General features: G+C 35.0%; 1 protein-coding gene and 1 long non-coding RNA gene across 3 annotated transcripts in view; one reads left to right on the forward strand and one right to left on the reverse strand.

Annotated features, from left to right (window-relative positions):
* LOC138923464 (transmembrane protease serine 11C-like) overlaps nt 1–16672 on the forward strand; it is a 65505-nt gene extending 48833 nt beyond the window's left edge. Inside the window, exons 7-10 of one of the 2 annotated variants that reach the window (XM_070262394.1) lie at nt 2530–2701; nt 3909–4168; nt 5209–5351; nt 10103–16672. In XM_070262394.1, coding sequence (XP_070118495.1) covers nt 2530–2701; nt 3909–4168; nt 5209–5351; nt 10103–10264 — 737 coding nt within the window. In that variant the 3' untranslated portion in view covers nt 10265–16672. The remainder of the gene's footprint in view (nt 1–2529; nt 2702–3908; nt 4169–5208; nt 5352–10102) is intronic. The other variant, XM_070262395.1, reaches the window with a different exon arrangement.
* The window catches only part of LOC111772899 (uncharacterized), a 107827-nt gene that overhangs the window by 53770 nt on the left and 31151 nt on the right, over nt 1–22906 (reverse strand). The window lies entirely within an intron of this gene.

The following is a 22906-nucleotide window of genomic DNA, read 5'->3' on the forward strand; positions in this document are numbered from 1 at the left end:
TCTGAGCAACTGGGAAAAACTTAAACACAAAGCTGTATTAGATTATTTTTCTGTCTGATATATTTTGACTGAACAATCCTGAAGCAATTTAATAAGACATTTCAAGGCAAATTATTCCAATTAAAAACTTCAGTACTGATATGATCAAAATCCACAATTTGTAATTTGTCAGGCTGGTGGAAGAGAGGTAATCAAGACAGAAATAAAAGCATGGTAAGAAAGGAATCAGCCAATTTGTCGATCTCCTAGCTGGAACATTATAAACAGCCATCCAGATCAGGGTTCTGAATTTGACTTGTCCTATCTGAGATTGTAATTGTAATTTAAATGAAAAGGGAGAAGGGAGAGGTAGGCAAGAAAAATCAAACAGGGCTGAAGAAAGAATAGAGTTTGGCAGGTAACTTAAATTGCATTCAAGTGTAGTAATAGGTGATGGGGTAGAAGTTAGGAGGGTAAGGAGGCTTGTAAGAACTTGGTAGATTCCCTGATGTTTCTGAAAGTATCAGCTACTGAGTCTTCATTATATTTCTCAAGTCCTTGAAATTTACCGCATGACTTCTTTGACATAACAAAAGCTACAAGGCGCCACGTAAATCAGAGGTAATTAACAAGGTAATACTGCAGAGGTGGCAGCTGAAAGCTTAACAGAGACAACAATCATGAGTAAATGAGAACTCAGAATGGAAATTGATACGTGGATATCAATTAGATTAAACTTCTGAGTAAGAGCAGAAACAGGGAAGTAGAGTCACCCAGGAGAGGTTCTCCTAGCCCACAGAGAAGCATCTTTGTTTTTATATTCCTCTGAAGGAAGCTGAGTAAAAGCCAACTTCCTTTAGGAGTTGTCCAAACAAAAGGGAGGATAGGGAGGAACTATTATACCTTTAGGTTCTGGATTATTTGTATTATTCTTTGTAGTATCCATGATAGGGAGTGGAAAGAAAGAGGCAAAGAAAAGGGAGTTACATTCAGCGAGTCAAAATAGCAACCACAAAGGTTCTGCTTCAGCTAAGTGATTTTTATGAAGTGGATGCCTACATTTGGTTTGCATCAAAAATGCAATCTGGAATCTACAACTATCAAGAATCAGAAGCAATATATAAACCTAAGGACTTCAGAGGGCTAGCAAAGGCCTTTTTAAAAGTCTTCATGTCCCTCCCCTGTGCAACTAATGCCTTTCCACTCTCAGGAAAGAATATCTCAAGATACATCTTGTCACATATAATTAACAACATCTCTGAGAAGCAATCGACCATCTAACCTTTCCAATTAATTTTAAGGTTCTTATTCTTGATACAAATACCTTTCTCTAACTCAGAGTTTCTCAATCTTAACACTATTAACATTTCGGGCCACATAATTCTTTGTTTCAGGGACAGTCCTGTGCATTATAGGACTTTTAGTAGCATCCCTGGCTTCTATCCACTAGATACCAGTAGCCCCTTCCCCAATTATGACAACCAAAAATGTCTCCAGGTATTGCCAAATTTCTCCTGGGGATGGGGGAGATGGTGTGCAAAATTGTCCCTGATTGAGAGCCACTGCTTTTAATCTACGCCCATCACATTGATTATGGCAAGTTTTCTTCACTCTCTAAATGCTTAGGAACATACCCATTATAGAAAAGCGTTTGCAGTCAAACATCATTTTTATTTCAAGATGCCTCATGGATTACACTCTATAGACTTCACTTCTACAAACATTTGTCAAGCTCCTTTTATGTGATAGGTTCTCTGCGGTAGGTTCTGGAGATACATTTTTTAAAAAAAAAATATGGTTTCTGCCCTCTAAAAATATTTATTAATGAAGTTGACAACCTCTAGTGAAAGATACCATAAACTATTAAGGGACAATCTCAGTGCTATAGTTGGAGTAAGATAAGACAGTCAAGAGACTCAGAGAGTCAGACAGAATAATAGTGAAGTTGTACTATTACTACAGATTTGCCTTAAAGATTTAAGAATCTAGCAGTTCCTCTGGATCTAAACTGACCCTAGAGCACAGTCCCGATTCAGAGAAGCATATAACTTTGGGAAAGAGCTGGCTGTCTTCAAGTGTTATTCCTTTTATGCAGGTATTATGTATTGGAACTTGAGCGTGAACACATTTCTGTCTACTCTGTTTCTCATCAATATTTCATTCATATTCACATTCATTCTCACTTTCTTATGAGTGTTTCACAGCAATCATTGCTTTAAAAAACTGCTCACAAAATTAAAAAGCACACATTTCCCTATGCGACTTAGTAACTGGTTATGTCATTATTATATTCCACATGCAAACATTTAATTCCAGACACACAGAGAGTGTATGTGAATGATAAAGATGGGAGAGGATAATGTCAATCAACTTTGAATTCTTAGGAAATCTCAGGTCGCAGTAAGTTAGTCCTAACTTCTCCAAGACTGTGAGTTTTTCCTCAGTTAATAGTTAATAGTGACATGTATTATGGGGCATTTGTTTACTATAGCAATGTATGCATAAGTAATATCAATATCATTATATGCTAATGAACTCTATTTTGAGCAGGTTGTGGACAACGCACAATAACTTCCTCTGGCAACAAGATAGCAGAGGGCATAGATGCCAAAGAAGGGGAATGGCCCTGGCAAGCTAGCCTTCAACAAAACAATGTCCACTTGTGTGGAGCCACTCTGATTAGTAACAGCTGGCTTGTCACTGCTGCTCACTGTTTCATAAAGTAAGTTCTAGACCACATAAAGGCCTCAAAGCCACTCAAGTACCTAAACATCTGATACACATCTTTCAAGAATATGGTCACACAACTAAGCCTCCAACTGTTCAATATTGTGAAGTATAGATCCTCAAAGTTACTCATTGGAAGTATCAGTAAAAAAAAAAGCAGATATATTCAGACCAGAGCAGGGTTTGTCAAAAGTGACACAATTGATATTTCGGACCAAATAATTCTTTCTTGTGGGTGATATCCTGTACATTATAGGATATTTAGCAGCATGACTGGCCTCTACTCAGCAAATGCCAGTATCCCCCCAGGACTGAAAACCAAAAATGTCTCAAGACGCTACTACATGTCTCCTGGAAGACAAAATAGCCCTCAGCTGAGAATCATCAAGCTAGATTCATTTAATTTAATTTTATAAAGAAACTGTAAATCCCAAATTGAACACAGGTCTTCTCTTTCTTTCTTTCTCATCATTACATTGTCTCATTGATTTAATCATAAGTATTTGAATTCATCCTGCATCCCCCCATATATATTATAGCCCTATTTGAAATGATTATTTCTTTAAAGGATATATTATTGCACCAAAAGTTTGCTATTTTTTTACCTAAAAGTTTTTACCCTTTTATTTGATGGTTCAGTTCACTAATTTCTATTGGTTTTATGTAGCACTTACTGGTTTTATTTTTAAACAAAAATTCTTTTCGAACTTAAGAGTTTGAAAATGTTCCAGCAGCACTATTTTTCAGTGCTTAATATACAAATCCTTGATTAATAAATAATAGTAAAAGTCAGAAATATCTTTCTATTTATAGTTTTTAATGAGTATAAAAGAGGACTTAGACTACTTCCTTAATTTCCATAAATTTACTCTGTCCCCTATCCTTGCCCACTTTATCTTTAATCTTATTATCTTGTGCTGTCATCTGTATCTTTCTAAATCCCCATGAGTCTTTTCTGGACAAAATAAGGAATAAAATGTAGTTTCCATAGGTTATCTTTTAAAATATAACTTACTGAGTTATCCAAAGTCTATTCATGTTACCATTATTTTTATTTTTTCTCTTACATATAGCTTCACTTTTGTATGCTTGTATGTACTATGGAACTTCAAAATATATCTAACTGTTAAAAAAAGTTTAAGATATTAATTCCTACAATTCCAATATATAGGACTTCTAATAAATAAATTTATTTTCTTTAGGGCCAAGGATCCCAAAGGATGGAAAGTTACTTTTGGGCTTCTTTTAAGTGATCCACAAACACAGCGAAGTGTCAAGAATATAATAATTCACGAAAATTACCATTACCCTGCACACGATAATGACATTGCCCTTGTGCATCTGTCTTCGCCAGTATTATATTCAAGCAACATCCGAAGAGCATGTCTTCCAGAACCTACTTATTCATTCCCACCCAATTCTGATGTGGTGGTCACTGGATGGGGAACATTAAAGTCTGATGGTGAGTTCCTAACCTTCCTCCATTACATGGTTTGAGTTTTAGGAGTTTAACAAAAAAAACTCAGAATCAGAACTAAAACTAAGAAATACTTTATCTGTGTCATTTTAAAGAGAATAATGTGCAATGGATTGAAAATTATCCTCAACAACATTCATACAGAAACCACAATTTCATAGGACTATTTACAATAATTTCCCTTAACAATGGCAGCTTTACAGAAATGTATTATTTTAATAAGTAATTAATTTTCCTCCTTTTCATTCATTCATTCCATAAGCATTTATTTTGATCACCACCTTTGTTCCAAGTACTGTCCTAGCTGGTTTGGATATGTTACTGAATAAACTAGGCAAATATTTCTGCCCTCATAAAGCTTACATTCTTAGCAAAAAAAGACAGATAATATTCATGAAATATAATAAATAAGTAGATTACACAGCATGTTTTATGCAGGTAAGTGTCATAGAAAAAACAAAGACCACAGAGGATTGAGCATTTTCGATGGGGTGAAATGAGTAGCCCTCTGTGACAAGGCAAAACTTAAGCAAAGACCATTTAAACATGTGCATCCGTATGACACTAATAATGTAAAGATTTAGTGGCTCTTCATGTTTATAAATGCATTTGAAAGCAGAAAAAAATAAACCTAAAATTAATTCAAAGATTCAGAATTATAGTAACAAACAGCAGACAATATAAAAATGATTATAAAATTGTATGTTTCTGAAACATGAATTTTTCATTTTGCTTTCTAAGGCATAGATGTAAAAAATGTAAAATTCCAAAACAATTCAAAAGGGGAAAAATCCCATCACATATGGATGGACAAACCAAGTATTTCTAAAGATGGTCATTTTTAACAATAGCTTGGTGTGTTCATAACATTACTTCCTTGTTACTAAGAAAGGATACAATTAAAACTTAATTAAAACATATGTTTTACATTGATTTGGAAATTGTACATAGTGTTAGATACTAATAATCTAGCCAGAGGGATTGATATTGACTTGAGCAAAAATTATACAATTTTCTCCCTTTAGGAATAAGTCCTAATATACTCCAAAAAGGATTAGTGAAGATCATCGATAATAAGATCTGCAACCGTGGAAAAGTATACAGTGGTGTGATCACCCCTGGAATGCTATGTGCCGGGTTCCTGGAGGGAACTGTGGATGCCTGCCAGGTAAATCTGCCTATTCTATTCTCAAGAAGACTTTTTTCTTATAGTTTTCAATTTCCAATTAACCTGTTCAATTTTCTCAGAAGACTGACAATTTTTTAAAGGTTTAAGGATGTTTCATAGCCAAAGTAACTAATTAAAATTATACTGGTATCTGATAGGTCTCATTAAAGTACTATGGTGCTAAACCACCCTTACTGTTATAAGAAGCAGTGAGTGGGAGTGGGGAAGAAACTCAATTTGGAATAAGCAATACAGAGATGAAATGGAATATTGGTGACTCTAGTTCAACTGGCTCTCTTTCACTGAGAAACACGCAACTGGGTCCAACACCCTAAAAATTTTATTTATTTAACAATACTTATATAGCATCTCCATGTGCCAAGCACTGTTTTAAGCTCTTTACAAATATTAATATATTCAAGTTATCACAATCCTGTGATGTGTGTTTGTACTATTATAAACCCTATTTCTCAGATGAGGAGACTGAGACAAAGAGATTAAGTGATTTGTCTAAACTCACACAGGTATTCAGGGGCAGAACTGAGATTTAAACACAGGAAATTGGGTTCCAGAGCCTATACTCTGAATGCTACCCTAAGCTGCCTTTCCTTATGTTTAATATGTTCTAAACACCTCTGATGCTATTTATGAGCAATAGTCCAAGAGCTAACAAAGTCCTACTGTAGTTACCTAGGCAGGCAAAATCAGTGATAAAGCCAGGAAGACCCTTATTTTATTCATTCTTTGGTTCATGTAATGATTACTTATTGACTGCCAACTATGGACCAGACCCTGTGCTAGGTGCAGGGGAGTTAAAAGTGAATAAAGCATTGTTCTTGCACTCTAGGAGCTGGAAGACATGCAAACAAGTACTTGTGATACATAATTATTATCTCTAATTACAGATTCCCATCTTTCCAACTGTCTCACAAACCTGTTCTTTGAAGTCATGACAAGCTTAAATCCCTGTTTCTCTCAATTTTCTCTCAGTCCATCACCCTCAGCCCATGACTCTTTTCTAACCTTATGCAGCCTAGAACCCATGCTTTATTATTTCAACCACTCTATTGACAGTGCCCTCAATGACTTCACCATCTTCCACTTTCACCACACTCATCCTAGTAATCTCTAACCAGAGAGCAATCTATCTACTATACTTGCTTTTACATGTGGGCTCCTGAGCACAGCTAAAAGAAATCTTGCAGCCTTGTAAATTCGTGTCATATAATCACAGCTGGGTCCTTAACACACTTTAATGCATCTTTTATGCTGCTAAGTCAAACTGTCATTACATTGTTTGAATGTATCCCACTAGGCCCTTATATTTCATAATATATGACATTCCCTCCTACTAACCAGAAAAAGAAAGGAAAGCAATCATATGAGAACTCCTTTCAATTCTTTTCTACCTGGTAGATTTATATTTATACTTATCCTCACCTTCTAGGCTTAGGATGAACAAGTTTCTTTTATTCAAAGCTAATCTTTTACCTGTGTTCTTCAACCACTCTCTTTCCACCTACAAAGGTATTTGAACTTTCCATTAATTTTAACTTTCTTCCATATTTTCCAAATTGTCCCACTCTAATGGACTCTTCCACATATTCCACAAACATTATTAGGTCTCTCTCTTGATATATTCTACTCTCCCTTTCTCGGTCAAATCTCTAAAGAACAGGTTGCCTCATTGCTCCACAATCTCAACTTATTCACTCTGTGACCCACTGCTTGCAGACTTTTGCCCTTCCAGTCCACTGAAAGCATTCCAGCCAAGGTTACTAATGATTGTCTAATTGCCAAATCCAATACATGCAGAGTGGAAGATGGACTGGAAGCAAGGGAGCTAGAGATAATGGAATCTATTAAAATATTTTGCCTAAGAAAGATAGTGAGGGCTTCAACTAAGACACAGCAGGAATGAAGAGACCGTTGAGTGGACAAGACTAAGAGCTGATTAGCTGTGAGGAAGAAGGAAACGAAAGAATAAATTCTAACTCTGATATTTCTCCCTGAGCAACTAGATCAAGGATGTACAGGAAAAAGAGCAGGTTTGAAAAGGATGAAAGTTCAGTTTGAGTGTGCTAAATTTGAGGTACCTGTGGAATAGCCAGGCAGATATGTCCAATATACCATTACAAATGAAAACTTTGAACTCAGGAAAGAGTTCTGGCTAGTGATACATACCTAAAGTCATTGCTGTCTGGATGGTAGTTAAATTCAAGAACATGAATACAATTGTTCAGATAAAGTGTGTAAAATAAGAAGCACCTAAGTAACAGAACTTGGGTATATGTGTTTTTCAGGGGCTAACAATAAGAGCTATGAAAGATCAGAAAAACAATAAGAACTTGGAGTCACAGGAGTCAGGGATCAGAAAAAGAAATAGCTAATAGTGACACATGCCATAGAGAAGTCAAGTAAGATAAATGCTGGAAAGAGTATCAAATTCAACAATTGTTTATTGGTAAAGTTTGGGAAGGTGAATTAATGGAAAGAAAAACAATTTAGAAGTTGAGAACGGGATGAGAAAATGTAAACTTCAATATAGACTACTACTTCAAGTCACTTAGCTATGAAAGGAAGATAATTAGGGCAATAGAGGTGGTCTTAAGATCCAGAGAGGTTGTCATTTTTCAGGTAGGCAAGATCCCCCCTCCTCCAAAAAAAAATCTATATGCCTGGAAGGGAATGGCAGTGAAGGAAATGAAGACCTCTTAGGAGAATACAAACAAAAAAAGAGAAGGTTATTGATAGAATAAGTTTCTTGATCCAGAGAATGAGGGAGGGACTAGCCTTGGAAAGAACTAAATATATCCATTTATCTGAAAAGGAGATTAGATACAGATGTGAGCTGATATAGGTGAGCTGGGAAGTCAAAAGAGATAGGGACAAGAAACGGAGAGATTGCTACCTGTTACTCCCCACTTACTCTATGAATTTGAAACTAAGCAAGACACTAGCTTCTGAGTGACGGAACTGGATTTTTTATAATTGAGAAATGAGCCTAGTTCACCATCGGTGGGAATGTAAAATGGTGCAGCCTCTATGGAAAAAAGCATAAGCGTTCCTCAAAAAAGTTAAAAACAAATTACCATATGATCCAGCAATTCCATTTCTGGGGATATACCCAGAAGAATTGAAAGCAGGGACAAATAGATATGTGTACATCCATGTTCATAGCAGCACTATTCACAAGAGCCAAAAGATGGAAGCAGCCAAAGTGCCCATTGATGGATAAGTGGATAAACAAAATGTGGTATATACATAAAATTATTATTTAGCTGTAAAAATGAAGAAAATTCTGACACATGCTACAACATGTATGAACCTTGAAGACATTATGCTAAGTGAAACAAGCTGGTCACAAAAGGGAAAATACTGTATGACTCCACTCATAGGAGGTACCTAGAGAGTCAATTTTTAGAGACAAAAAGTAGAGTAATGGTCTCCAGGAGCTGGAGAAAGGGAACAATGGGGAGTTTAACGGGTATAGAATTTCAGTTTTACAAGATGAAAAAAGTTCTGGAGATGGATGGTGGTAATGATGACACAACAATATGAATGTACTTAATGCCACTGAATTGTATACTTAAAAATAGTTAAAATGGTAAATTTTTATGTTATGTGTATTATGCACATTTAAAAAATTTTTTAAACTTAAAGAAAATTTTCATTGTAAAATGAGAAAAGTTCGGATTGGCTGCTCTTAAAAATGAGAAAGGAATATGGCAAGGGACACAGATATTGGGAAGAGGTGTTGATTTGAGGGTGTAAATTTGTAATATGATTTTTCTTCACAGTGTATGGTTTGGCCCAGGTTATGATGGGGAGGAAGGTAAGAAGCTGAGAATCCTATTGAAAGAGTAGTGGTATAGGTAAATTAGGAATATAGTCACATAAGGAAAGGAAATAAGCTAATACACTAGGAGAAAAAGGGAGGAATTAAGAATTGGCATTCTTAATGAGGTTGAAGAGTAGATGTAAAGTGAAAAGTAGTGGAATGAGAAAACTGAAGGGATAGGTACATGTAATCATAATGCTGAATATGGCATTTCAGAGATGGACTAGTTCGAGATGATGACAAGGAGTGACCTGGAAATGTCTAATAAATATGTAGATGATCAGAATCAAGGAAACAAAGAGACTATGGGTTCATCCAATAGATGCTGAAATTATTCAGGATGATGGGAAGGATTAGAGCAAAGTAAAATCCAGATGCCAAAGTGTTCCATCATTCTTGAAAAATGGTCTAAACATAGTAGATGACAATCATAAGAAGTGTAGAGGGTAGTTTAGCCAAATTGCACAATTCTGAAAATTGAAGGGATGTTTACACAAGAACAGAAGAATAATAGTCCAGTGCTGGTCGTAGGTAAATATAAACCTTCTTTTTTCCCAGCATCTGCCTCAAAATAGGGAATTTGAAGGAGATAATCAGAGAATTCCTCAGCATACTGATGACTGCATAAGCAACAAAACCTTCAGTATCTCTTTTGGGTAATAATTGAGTTGAAACTTTTCATATATATTTTCCATTATTATATTGTTATATCCAAAGACATATACCAATATCTTTTATTTAAATAAATGATTATAGAACACAAAAATATTCTAGACTGGAATCATTTTAATATTGAAATATCTAGGGTTTTTTCCATCTTCTGTCTCTCCTTGTCTTTACTACAAAAGAGAAAAATAAGCAGTATTCACCTTTAAATTATAGTAATTGTATATATCCTCTTTCTTTCTAGGGTGATTCTGGTGGACCTCTGGTTGGTGCAGATTATAAGGGCACTTGGTTCCTTGCTGGTATTGTAAGCTGGGGAGATGAATGTGCCCTTCCAAACAAGCCTGGTGTCTACACTCGAGTAACATACTATCGAGACTGGATCATGTCCAAAACCGGCCTCTAGTCCAGAAGCTGTTTGTAGATTAAAACTCGAAGATTATATGCTTGTTAATTATGTTAATAATTCCCAAACTACATTCAACTAAGAATCTCTTTATACACATTTAATACTGCAAATTTAAACATGCACAATTTTTAGAACTACGAAAACTCTTTGTGTATTAGACTTTAGTGAGATTAATGGACCAGGACATACAATTTTCCCTTTTACCCCTTTCCAGATCGAAGGTAATTTATGAGTAAATTTGGATTATAATTTACTAAGGAGGTATTCTCTGCTGATTTGCAGATGCAGGTCCCCTGAGAAATCATAGAATAAGTGTTCAAATAAACCCCCCTCTAAGCGTATAAACAATCCCCTGCTAACAAGCACATGAATTCCACAAGATCAACATATTGGTAGGTTGTAGCCTAGTGAGGTTTAGTAATATTGCCTATAAAAATTTCCCAGGAAAATCTGTCTACCTGTTTTTTTTCTAGTCTTTGTGCCAAGGCTAACTCCTTCTCTATGGCTTCTTCACCTTGTGACACAAAACTGCATGATAATCCCATGAGGTACCTTGAATATCTCCCAATGCTTGTTCATTTCTCCCTATTTCTCTTTCATGTGAAAGTGAGGCCACAAGAAGGTTCTCACATATATACACATAATAATAAAATTATCCTCAGACAGTATGTAGTCTTGAATAGACTGTAAATAATGCTGTATTACATATCTCCAAACTCTTAAAATTCCTCAATACAAATTATCAACCAGAATAAATAATATGGAAATTTTGCTTCCACTTCACTTTCCTTTTGCCCATACAGAAACATCCTAGCCGAGGGCGCAGATGTTTATAAACACACTGTTATGCCTCATGCCAACTTGCCAAATAAGCAGAGCAGTTGGCGTTTACCTAGAACATTATGTCATCAGGGTGCTTTCCCAGACTGCAGTCCACCAGTATTTCTATAGCAGTTTACCCTTCTCTTTTTTATCACTGATATAAAAGCTACCACTAATAGCCTTCATTATGATAAAAATTTTTTCATGGATCCAAAAAATAATTACATTAACAATAGTAGCTAACATTTGTAGACCACTTTCTATGTGCTAGACACAGTTTACATGTATTATTACGTTGAACACTCCCAACAACTCTGTGAGGATGGTCCCATGTAATCTTCATCTTATAGATAAGGAAACTGAAGTAGAGAAAAGGCAAGGTCAGACAGTATGATTGGCTAAGCTAGGATTCAAAACCAGACAATAGGATCCAGAGCCCACACTTTACAAAATTATGTTCTGTTATGTGATATGGTTATAACTAAGAATCTACCCAGCATAGTATTCTAAAATGTAATATTTGTCATAAACTTCATGGATGAATTAATACAGTAGCTTTATTATGTGACTGGTTTTAAAATATTTTGATATATCTTGAGTTATACATTTATAAGAATTAGCATTTCTATTTTTTAATTTTCTAGAAATTAAGTATAAACAAAAAAGCTATATGCATATTGGTCGGATACACATATTGCAACTTTGCAAGTGACGGAAACTCAATCAACACTAATTTAAGTGAAAAGAAGAAATACATTGACTCATCTAACTAAAAATCTAGGTATCTACACACAGCAGAGCTGAGGCTAGATCCAGGGGCTGAATGTCTTTATCTCTAGCCACATTTTAACTTTCCTCTCCTTTGTCTTCATTCATGGCCAGATGCCACCCCTTGAGGTGGTAAAGACATGCTCATGGGCTGTAGGCTTAGATTTTCCTTGGTGCTAAGCTAACAGTCCTACAAAAATACAGCCCTCCTGCCCACTGGCTCCAGTAAAAAAAAAAAAGTCCTGAGGATGCCTATGATTGGCTCAGCTTGGATCAGGGTGCCACTCCTGGTAGAGGAAATGGCACTCTTGATTGAGAGCCCCTTAGGTCAGAGAGAGGCATTTCAAAAAAAAAAAAAATGCTGATAGACAAAAACATAACAGTTATCTATTACCCAAGGCAAAATGTGCTATCTTCTGAATCAATATAATGTTATCCAAAAATATACTACCTCACAACAGAGATTCTATATTTTGTTGTGTTTGTTGTCTTGATTACAGATTTTTCATAAAGCAATGTCATGCTATGCATATTCTATCGTGGAAAAAAGCAAGACGGACTAATGATTTAAGCCACCAATACTTTTCCTTACCTAATTTTTTTGTGTATAAAAAGTGTATAAAATCCCCGTGGGAAAAAAAAGTACAAATACTTAATTTTTATTTTTGAAAATAATGTGACATGTAGACAAGTATGTTAAGTTAGCACATTTAGGAACTATGCCACTCCCAAAGAGGGCTGGTTTAAGTGAAGCAACCTGCATAATGATATACTATATGATGATAGACCACCTTTTCCTCTCTACAAGAGAGACAACACAGTAGGTAACCTCACTTATGATGTTGCCTCCTCACCTGGGCACCACTGACGTAACTATTGAGTCTCTTCAGATTCAGGCATTTCTGCCATAAATAGTATCTGGCAAGGGTTCATAATGAGAACTTTGAAATAATAGTGAAAACTCAATACACTGAATATAAATAAATTATTACCAAGTTTATTAAGTAAGCAAGTTAGATATTATAAAGAGAAAACTACAAGTAAGTCCTATATGTTGAAGTGCCCTTTTTCCATCAATCTCTCCTTCCTGGTAAGCTAGCAATATTTTAATGAACTTAGGGTTCACTTCCCACTTGGTTTCCTCTTTTCCCTGTTTAAACTCCATGCCTTTGTGACTGCTACCACTTGAGTTATCTGGCATCTCTTTCAGTGTCTGTGTGATTGTTTATACTCAGCCATGGCTTATAGACCCCTTTGTCAGGTGATTCAATACATATCTAGTTAAACCATTTTTATTAGAATTTGCTACCCTCACTGCAGACTAACATTTTCACCTTGATCTCTGATTTCTCTCATTTTTACTCAGACTGCAGCTTTGCAGGGCTCTTTTGCTGAGCGTACTACCTTTGTTCATGCTTCTGGAAAATGCATTTAGCATTGTTCAGACTCTTTTTGGCATAGTTTGTTTACTTCCCATCAGTAGATCTCATAGCCTAAGTGCAAAAGACTGGCTTCCTCAATGATTTTTCACCAACAAGACTTTTCACCAAGGAAACAATACAAAACAAAAACAAAACCTTTCTAGAGAGTTTATTCTTTCTTCGTTTTCAAGGATCCTCTTGTTAAAAAAAGAGCCATACTACATACATTATCAAGTGCCAGAAAAAAGGACAGCCTTTTCATATTCTCTTTTAACCCTTCACTGTGTGAGGCTTTTAATATAAATTCAAATTAATTCTTTTTCTAAGAGGTAAATTTCTCACCTTCCCATGTATTTCAAAAAACATTTCTTAAAACTTTTACTTATTAAAAAATGGAAACCACATAATATTATGGGCTCTCTGTCTTATTCTGTATTCCCAACACCTAGAATTCTGTCTGGCACATAATAAATAACTGTTAAATAAATGAATTAATTAATGAGTAAAGTTTGGAAACTATAGTTCCTATGACTATATTAAATAAGGCATGTCCAATAAACCAAAATAGATCATTTTAATGAGTAGATATTTGTGCATAATAAAAGAGAACAATAGAAAATGATTTCAAAGCTGACAGAGCTTAAAAACCATGTTATGAATTTACAGAAAATAGCTATGAGACCCAGGAGACTTGAGGGTCACACAAGAGAATGGGGATCTCCTGATTCCCAACATAGAGCTCTTTCTTCTATACAATATTCATTAGGAAAATACAGTGAAAATTCCATTTCAGAGAACGCTAGCACCCTTAAGGGTTTTCTAGAGTGTTCTTTGAATAGATTATATTGGTCATAATAGACATTATTGGTCCTCCTTCCAGATCCCTCTGTCAGACATAGACACTCCTCCATCAGTTGTTGAGCTACCGCTTCTTCTGAGAAATGCCCTCAGTTTATGGGAGGCACCACCCAGATGTGCCTGAGAAGTTATACCTCTCCCCACCTAACTGTGGGCCTCAGCCAGTGGGTAACTGATACAGGAGTTACCTGTATCAACCTCCTTTCCTAATGGTGGGACAATTGTGGTGCCATTTACGCTCCAATGCTCCATGTAAGATCAGGCCAAGGCCGAACTTCCACCACATATGCCTCACTTTTTCCTCTGCCCTGTCTTGCTTTCCTGAGTTTCTTGAAGGTTTCACCTTAGAGCACTCCCTCAAGTCACTTGCACAAGAATTCCCATCTCCAGTTCTGATTCTAAGGAACTCGACTTGATACACTGTTTGATTTAGTTTTCAGATTAATTAAATTGTTAGGGAAAACAGTTTTCTCATATTTTTCCTAAAATATATGAGTCTATTTTTCTAATTTAATAAATCCAGTACAGTAAATTCAATTGGATCTTTATTTTCAGAATATCTCGCCTAAACTTCATCATTACAAACATGAAGTTTTCTTGTACTATAAAGTCAGATGCAGGTGGTTTACGCATTTAAATAGAACTACACTGATTTTAGGACATAGTCTGTGTCTAACTAAACCCCTGTTATTACTCTGTTTTCTTTTTTATTTGTCTCTTTTACATGGAAGTGTAATGTAAAAGCATTTCCAGGTAACTAACCATACCCTAGTTAGAAGAATTCCAGCTAATCAAGTTTTGTTATTCCAAGATTTTTGCTGTAAAAGATTTTTACTTGTCCCTATGGATGCTTTGATGATCTAGTAAGGAAAAATTCTATATAACAAATAATATTATATCACAGATATAGACCCCTATCTATGAAATTACTCTTTATAATAAAGACCTTGCATATGTAATATCTGCATTGTAGACCAGGAGAAATAAACAGAAGGAGAAGGCTGATTTATAAGCTTCCTATTATCACCCTTACCTTGAAAAATAATATCAATGTTTCAAAATTACATATTCTAGAAAACAATCAACAAAAAAATTCCAGATAAAAGATAGTAGATATTTAATTGACTAAAAATACTTTTCAAAGACCTTGTTAAATAACTATAGTGTCTCTGGGTATCAACTCTGTTTAAACCTCAAGTCCTAAAGATTTTAAAATGCACTATTCATTTTTTTCTTTTTCTTTCTTTCTTTTTTTTTTTTTTTTTTTGCTGAGGAATATTAGCCCTGAGCTAACATCTGTTGCAATTCTCCTATTTTTTGCTTGAGGAAGATTCTCCCTGAGCTGACATCTGTGCCTGTCTTCCTCTATTTTCTTTGTGGGTTGCTGCCACAGCATGGCCGCCAACAAGTGGTAAAGGTCCCTGCCCGGGAACTGTACCCCAGCCACCAAAGCAGAGTGCACAGGAGTTAACCACTAGGCCTTGGGGTTGGCCCCACAACATTCATTTTTATAAAAATTAATTTAAAAAACTTTTATAAAAAAATTATCATAAAAGAATTAATATGATTGTCATTAATTCTGAAATGAATATTTATGTTTTATGTGGCCAAAAAGATTCATGAGTGGTTTTTTTGTGAAGTGGCAAAGCATAGCGTTAAGAGCCAACTTACCTGGATTCAAATTCTGGTTCTGCCACCTAATAGTTGTGTGAGCTTGGGCAAGTAACCTAACATTTCTATGCCTCAGTTTCCTCATTTGCAGAATCAGAATAATAATATTTACCTCAGAAGGTAGTTATGAGGATTAAATGACTACATATGTACAAAGCACTTAGCATAGTTCCTGGCACATAATAATTTCTATATTGGCATTTGTTAAACAAAATCATTATTTACAAGACTTTGACATACTTGAAGAACCATTTAATTCCATATTACCTCTTCCTATTAAAGGAATATAAATTAGAAAAACAGAAAAAATACTAAGATGAGAATTGTTTAAGTCAGTATATTCTTATCCTGGTGGAATATTCTGTATAGATTTGTGGTACATTATTCCTATCATTTTACTAAGTAGGAATTAGGAAATAGTTCAATCTTATAAATACAGAGAAATTTCCTATGATCTCTCTAGAAGCAGCATAGATAGTAAAATAAATTCTTAAAACATTTCTTTACTATATTCCAAGAAAAAATACTACATATTTAAATATTTGTTACATTACACTAATTATTTCTAAGCGAACTTCAGTGGCACTTTAAAGTGCTTCTGCCATGTTGTTATACCTTATCCCGATATAGAATAAAAGTAGAGGTCGGAAATCTATTTAATTCTTTTGCTAAGAAAAATATTAAACCTTAACATACTAGACAGTGTGGAGCATGTAGCAGAATTTAAAGCAAGCAATACTGATGATTTTTTTATAAAAGCTTATTAAAAGGAGCATCAAGGAATTACAAAAGTAAAGAACCACTCTTAGAAACATCAGAGACTTTATAGAAACACTTTTAAAAGCAGAAAAAGAAGGAATAAAAATGAACTAATAATGAGCATGTTGTATAGGAATTAATAGGATGTCAACTAATTCCATGGGAACCCAATCTTACTGAAACTTAATTTGAATAGAAATGGATAATACATATCACATATTTCCTAAATTGTATTTTAAAATTTTATTTGTATTATTACACATTTGCATCACAAATTCTCAATTAATACAATTATTGGAGATCTAGTTTTCAAATTTCCAATTCTGAAGAAGATGAGATCAAGATGTGTTGTATTTTAGAACTGAATTATTTTAGGAAATGAAAATGCTAAGTGTGTTAACAGAAGATTGTCAGCAAAAGAATAAAATTGAAGTTGTACTATTTTTAATAGCCAGCACCCATATGAAGTTTATGTGAATAAAAATATCTCAACATAATACAATTATGAAGTATGCTTGGAAATATTAAGTATAATGAGCTTTGACTAGCCTTTCTTTGGTAACCGCAAGTACAGTGCCTAGGACATAATGGCCAATGAATGATTGATTGAATTATTGAAATAAAAATGATCATTCTCATATTTTTAATTTGTATTCAGTTACATTTTTAATTATAATTAAAACAAAAGTAAAAGATTACTACTTTCAGTACTTGTGAATATATCAATTTTGACAAATAAACATGATCATTATGCTTCTGCTTTTTCACTATTTCATAATATTGATGATTTATGTCATATACGTTTTACTTTAATCTGCTCTCCAATATCTTACATAAATTTTAACCATAATTTTCTATCACTTACCTCTGACACAGCTATCCTCAAACAAGAACTGTAATAATGTCTCATACTGTGTTTCTCCAAATAAGATGCACTCTCAGAAAAGGAAGTGAATCTTCCATTTTAAATGCTATGTATAATCTAACATGGCTTAGAAAAATTTGAATAGCTTTTAGAATTTGTTCGTCTTCACAGTAATTTTGTTCAAACACTTCCTCATAATTAATAATCCACATTCCTTCCTCAAATCCTTCCAATTAAACTTGAATGAAAATGCTTCCTTTTTACTCACTTCATAGTTTTCACAGACACTATCATTCTTGGTAAAACAAAGTAAGTCATGTTTTAAAAAACAGAAAGAAAAATATATATTCCTTTTTTCTGATACTGTGCTGCTTCTATCTTTCCCCTCTACTAGAAACAAAATTTTCTCCCAAATACTTTTCATTCAAAGACTTCTCCTTTGGAAGACCATCCTTCTTCTATTCTTTCATTCTTATTGGTAAAGAGGTGTTAAAAATCTATTTCTTGTTCCTCTGGGTCTCTGCTAAACCACCATCTCTCTTTCCCCTTAAAAGTTGAACTTGCAAAGAAAGAGCTGGCCAGTTAGGTCCAAGAAGAGGATAGAGAGGATAATACATGGAGAAGCAATGATATCATGCTTGAGGACAAACTCAGGTTATGAAACAGAATTTCAGAGTTGCTCATCCCTGGAACTGCCTGTGTTCCTGCTGACTTTCTAGGCCTTCTGTGTCATGACAGAGACCTCCATTATCTAAGACACTCTCCCTTTCCTGCAACCAAAAGGACTAATTAATATGGCCCTTCATTCACTAACAACTCTGACGTCTGGCTCAGTCTTCCTTTCCATCCACTTCTACAATAATACTTCTTATTACAAGAAAGGTAATATAGCATAGCAGTTAAGAACAGGAGCTTTGGAAGCACACTGCCCAAGGTGTAATCCCAACTCTAACACGGATCTGGTGTGGAAACTGCACTCTATGTTTCACTTTCCTCAACCCAAAAATGAAGATAAGTAGTATCAACCTCTAGGGTCATTGTAAGCATTAAATGTGTTCATACATGTAACATGCTTAGAAAAGTGCCTGACATATAGTAAGTAGTATGCAATAAATGTCAAATATCATTAATAGTATCATTACTGCCAGAATCAACAAGCACATTCAAAATCCAAATGGTTGACCCATCTAACAGCCTAGATTCAAGGTTCTTTGAGCTACTTAAATGTATCAAACTTCATTCACCTCCACTTCACCTATCCACTTTCATGGCCATACCCTATACTTTTTTGTTAATCAGAATATATCTTCACATCTGGAATCTTAAATTCAAATTTCTATCTACATACTCCTAAATTTATGACTCCCTTACTCCATAATAACTTGTTTTCATCCCATCAAGATCCTCTTTTCTTGATGCCCCTGTTCTATTTGAATCTACCGCTACCTCTATCCCTTTCATAGATCCACTTCCTTCCCTATCAACCCTAAACTCCTCGGTGTCTTACTGTATAAACAGCTCCTTTAAGGGATCTGCTCCTTTGTCTTTCTGCTAGGTCTACCCTAATCCTTTGGCCTGCTCTCCTTCTCTACTGGTTCCATCCCTAAATCTCTAAACATCCTCAAGACACATATATCTATTTTTAAAATCTTTTTTTCTTTATTTCATACCACTTCAAATCTCATATGCTCTTCTAATGGCTATTCTCACTAAAGCACTAAAGCTACTCTAGGCAAGTCATCAGTGACCTCCTAATTATCAAATCCTATTGACTCTTTTTAGGCCTTAGCCTATGTCTGAGATATCTGATTGTGTGAATCACTTCCTCCCTCCTGAAATTCTCTCCTCCTATTACTTCCATCACATTACTCTCCTCTGGTCTCCTCATTACTTTACAATGTTCCCCAGTCTCTGTGTGCTCCTGAAATGATTGTGTTCACAGAGCTCTTTCCTGGCATTTATCTCTTCTCATTGTTCACACTCTCCCTAGGTAATCTCATCCATTTCTATGGCTTCAACTGCAAGCAATATACAAATATTCTACTGACTTATATCTCCAACCAAGATATATCTCTTGAGCCTCACAATTGCATAACCAAGTGCCTACTAAAAATTTCCTTTGGGCTAATTTATAGGCATCTCAAACTCAAGATGTCTAAAACTGCTCTCTCTCCAATATTCCTAGTCTTAGTAGACAGCCCATCCAACTCATTTTTCCAAGTTGGAAATTATGGACTAATTCTTTAATTCTTCCACTTTCTCAAAAACAAGAACTAACCAGTCAAATCCTATAAACTATACCTTCTGCATAATATATAAAACTTAAAATTATCTCTCTCCAGTTTATGCTACCACTATGCTTTCCATGTTGTGTTGGTAGCAAGTGTTTTCTAAATAGATTAACTGCCTCAAGTTTTGATGTGCCCACTATTCCCCCAATCCTTACTATGTATTCTCTGTATGTTACACAAGCATCTTTCTAACGCACAAATTCAGCCATATCTACACCATACTACTCCATCCTTCAAGGCACTGTTTACAGGGGAAGCCCAAATTCCTTAGCATGTAATACAGGTTTTCCTGATCTGACGGCTGCCTCATCTTTTGCCACTCCTACTCTCACATACGTTTTTCCAGTCACATTGAACTTTCTAACACTGTATTTGAGCATCCTGCTCCAGCTGCTGAGGACGCCCTCCCATCCATCTATGCCATCTTCCAATCACTTAACTGCCTATCTCCTAAATTCTCTTTCCCTTCCTTCTTTACTTCTTTCTTTTATTTCTTTCCTTTGCTGTCTTTCCTTCCTTTTTTTCTTACTTTAATAAACTAATACATTTTGGAAGAAGTTGCAACCAAGCTGAATCTTGGAAAGGGAAAGGAACAGAAAAGAAAGGAAAGGAAAGGATAGAAACTAATAATGAACATTCATGCTTCAGCTTTTTTCTTTCCCTAAATGTGTAAAGGCAAAGGGCAAAATACACTTCGGTATAATCAGATTTTATCATGAAACATTCTTTCCTTTTTTCTTTTGGTTGATGGCCCACATATAATAGCTTTTCAAGTTTGTAAAATCATTCCAATGGTTACCTTGTTTGTTTTGTTTCAGGCATAGGGCCCTGATCAGATTAACTGACATGATGTCTATGCAAAGCCTTTTGAGTTTTTCAGAATAATAAACTGTTATAAGGAACCTATTATAGCAATATAATAGGTACAAGTTATACTACATTACAGCTAATGTAATAGGTACACATTTTATAGTCACAAATCTTGGATGTGAAAAAAACTGCCTTTCTTTAATATTCTATATAATTTTGCTCTCTCTCCTAAAAATCTCAATAGCTGATGGCTCAACAAACAGTACTTCTTTTGATCTATTGTGGCTTAAAACTACTGGCTTAAAACTACTTTTTTTAATGTTAGGAACATTTTATGTTTGTAATACAGTTTATTTGGAAGCTCTAATGAGAATTTTAATTTTTCTTTAACTTATCTGATTTTACTTATTCTTATTTACAGTCGATCCTTATTATTTACAAATTCAACTATTTGCTAAAATTTATTTGTAACCCCAAAATCAATATTTACAGTATTTTTATGATTATTCCAAGACATGTGCACGCGCAGAGTGGGGAAAATTTTGAGTTACCCAACGTGCAATTTCCAAGCTGAGGTCAAACAAGGCTATGCTCTGCCTTCTAATTTCAACTCTCATGCTATAAGCAAACATCCTTTATGTGGTATATTTAGTGTCATGTTTTTCACATTTTTGTGCTTGTTGGTAGTGATTTCACTGTTTAAAATGGCCCCAAGCATAGTCCTGAAGTGCTGTCCAGTGTTCCTAAGCACAAGAAGGCTGTGATGTGCCTTATGGAGAAAACATGTGTATTAGATGAGCCTTGTTCAGGCATAAGTTACAGTGCTGGGCGCTATGAGTTCAATGTTAATAGTCAACAATATGGTACATCCAGGAAAAGAGAGAGGAAACTTGCCAATCTATATGTGAGGCTGCTCTAGAAAGAGCATCATGAAACCATGGAAAATTGGTGAAATTTGTGGATTCATGAGACGAGGACTGATTTTTTTTTTAATATAGTAGATAGTATTGTTGTGAGGCTGAAAGTCAAAAAAGTTATGGTATCTAGTGTGAGCATTTCAAAAGGCAATATGGTGTGAAAAATATTAAGCTTGCAGGTGAGGCAGGTTCTGCAGATTAGGAAGCTTTGGAAGAATTTTTTAAATATCTGGTAAGTGTCATACAGGAAAAAGGTTATGAGGAAGAGCAGGTGTCAATACTGAGGAGACTGGCCTGTTTTACAAGGATGTTGGCAAATGAACCTATATAATGCAAATGGTGTTTTGGCTCCTAGGAACCCAAGCCTGTATTTTCGTTAGGGGAAATGGTTCAGTATTCACTAATTCAGTGTTCATGGCAACTTTATAGAATATAACTACAAATAATGGGAGTCAAGTGTATATTTATGCTATACTTGTGCTTAAAAATATGTGATACATTTTTCTAAAAGGTATACTTCTCAAGATTTCTAACTCATTTATTCTTCCCATTAATTATTCTAAAACAAGTCCATTTCAGAACCAAAGTACTTCATTAGAAAATATTCCCAGACCCTTCAAAAAGCCACTAAGAAAGTCAGATTCCTTGTCCTGCAGTATAATATTTCATCCAAGTCTAGAAGTAGTGAGAGAAAGCCAGTAATTCTGCGCATGTGGTGACAGCTTAGAGGGTGTCCAGGTAAACAACTGGTCTAAGTAGCTCAAGATGCAGGAGGCAGCTAGCACAGAGGGAATCTGAGGAGACACATAAGACATACCCAATATTCTTAGCTAATCTTCTGTAGTACAAAATAAGCTCCGTCAGGGCCTGGATGATGCTGTATGCACTTTTCATCACCAGCAAGAGCTAAGAGAGTATATAGCAGGTGTTTAGTAACTATTTATTAGATAAATGAATATAAGAAAGAATAAACAAGTAAATGAACCCACCAGAATGGACCACGTAAGTCAAAAGAGCCAGCTTTACTCTTAACATTATCATGGTTTTGGATGCCATGGAAGCAAACTAGTTGATGTAAAACAAATTAAGCTGGTGATTTAATAAATTCTAATGTAAGTCATCCCAGTATTGGTAAATAACAGCATCAAGCACCCACCAAGAAAGCTAAGGCAGTGACACAGAGATAGTTTCTAAGTGGCCCCAATGTGAAATGGTCAGATAACATACAAAAGAATATAAACAAATATTCACATTATATATAAACATATATAAATGTGGATACAGCATGTATATGGTATTCTCTTCAATGCCTATTTATATAGTATTCTTTTCCATTCCTATGCAATAATGGCAAGTGCAATATTGAGATAATTGTAAAAGCAAGGTAATAATAAAAAAATAGTTAACCATTTTTATTCTAACTTAAGCATGGATAATCTGACCATTAAGATTATTGG

The sequence above is a fragment of the Equus caballus genome, chromosome 3, assembly GCF_041296265.1.
Source record: "Equus caballus isolate H_3958 breed thoroughbred chromosome 3, TB-T2T, whole genome shotgun sequence".
In the NCBI taxonomy this organism is placed as follows: Eukaryota; Metazoa; Chordata; class Mammalia; order Perissodactyla; family Equidae; genus Equus; species Equus caballus.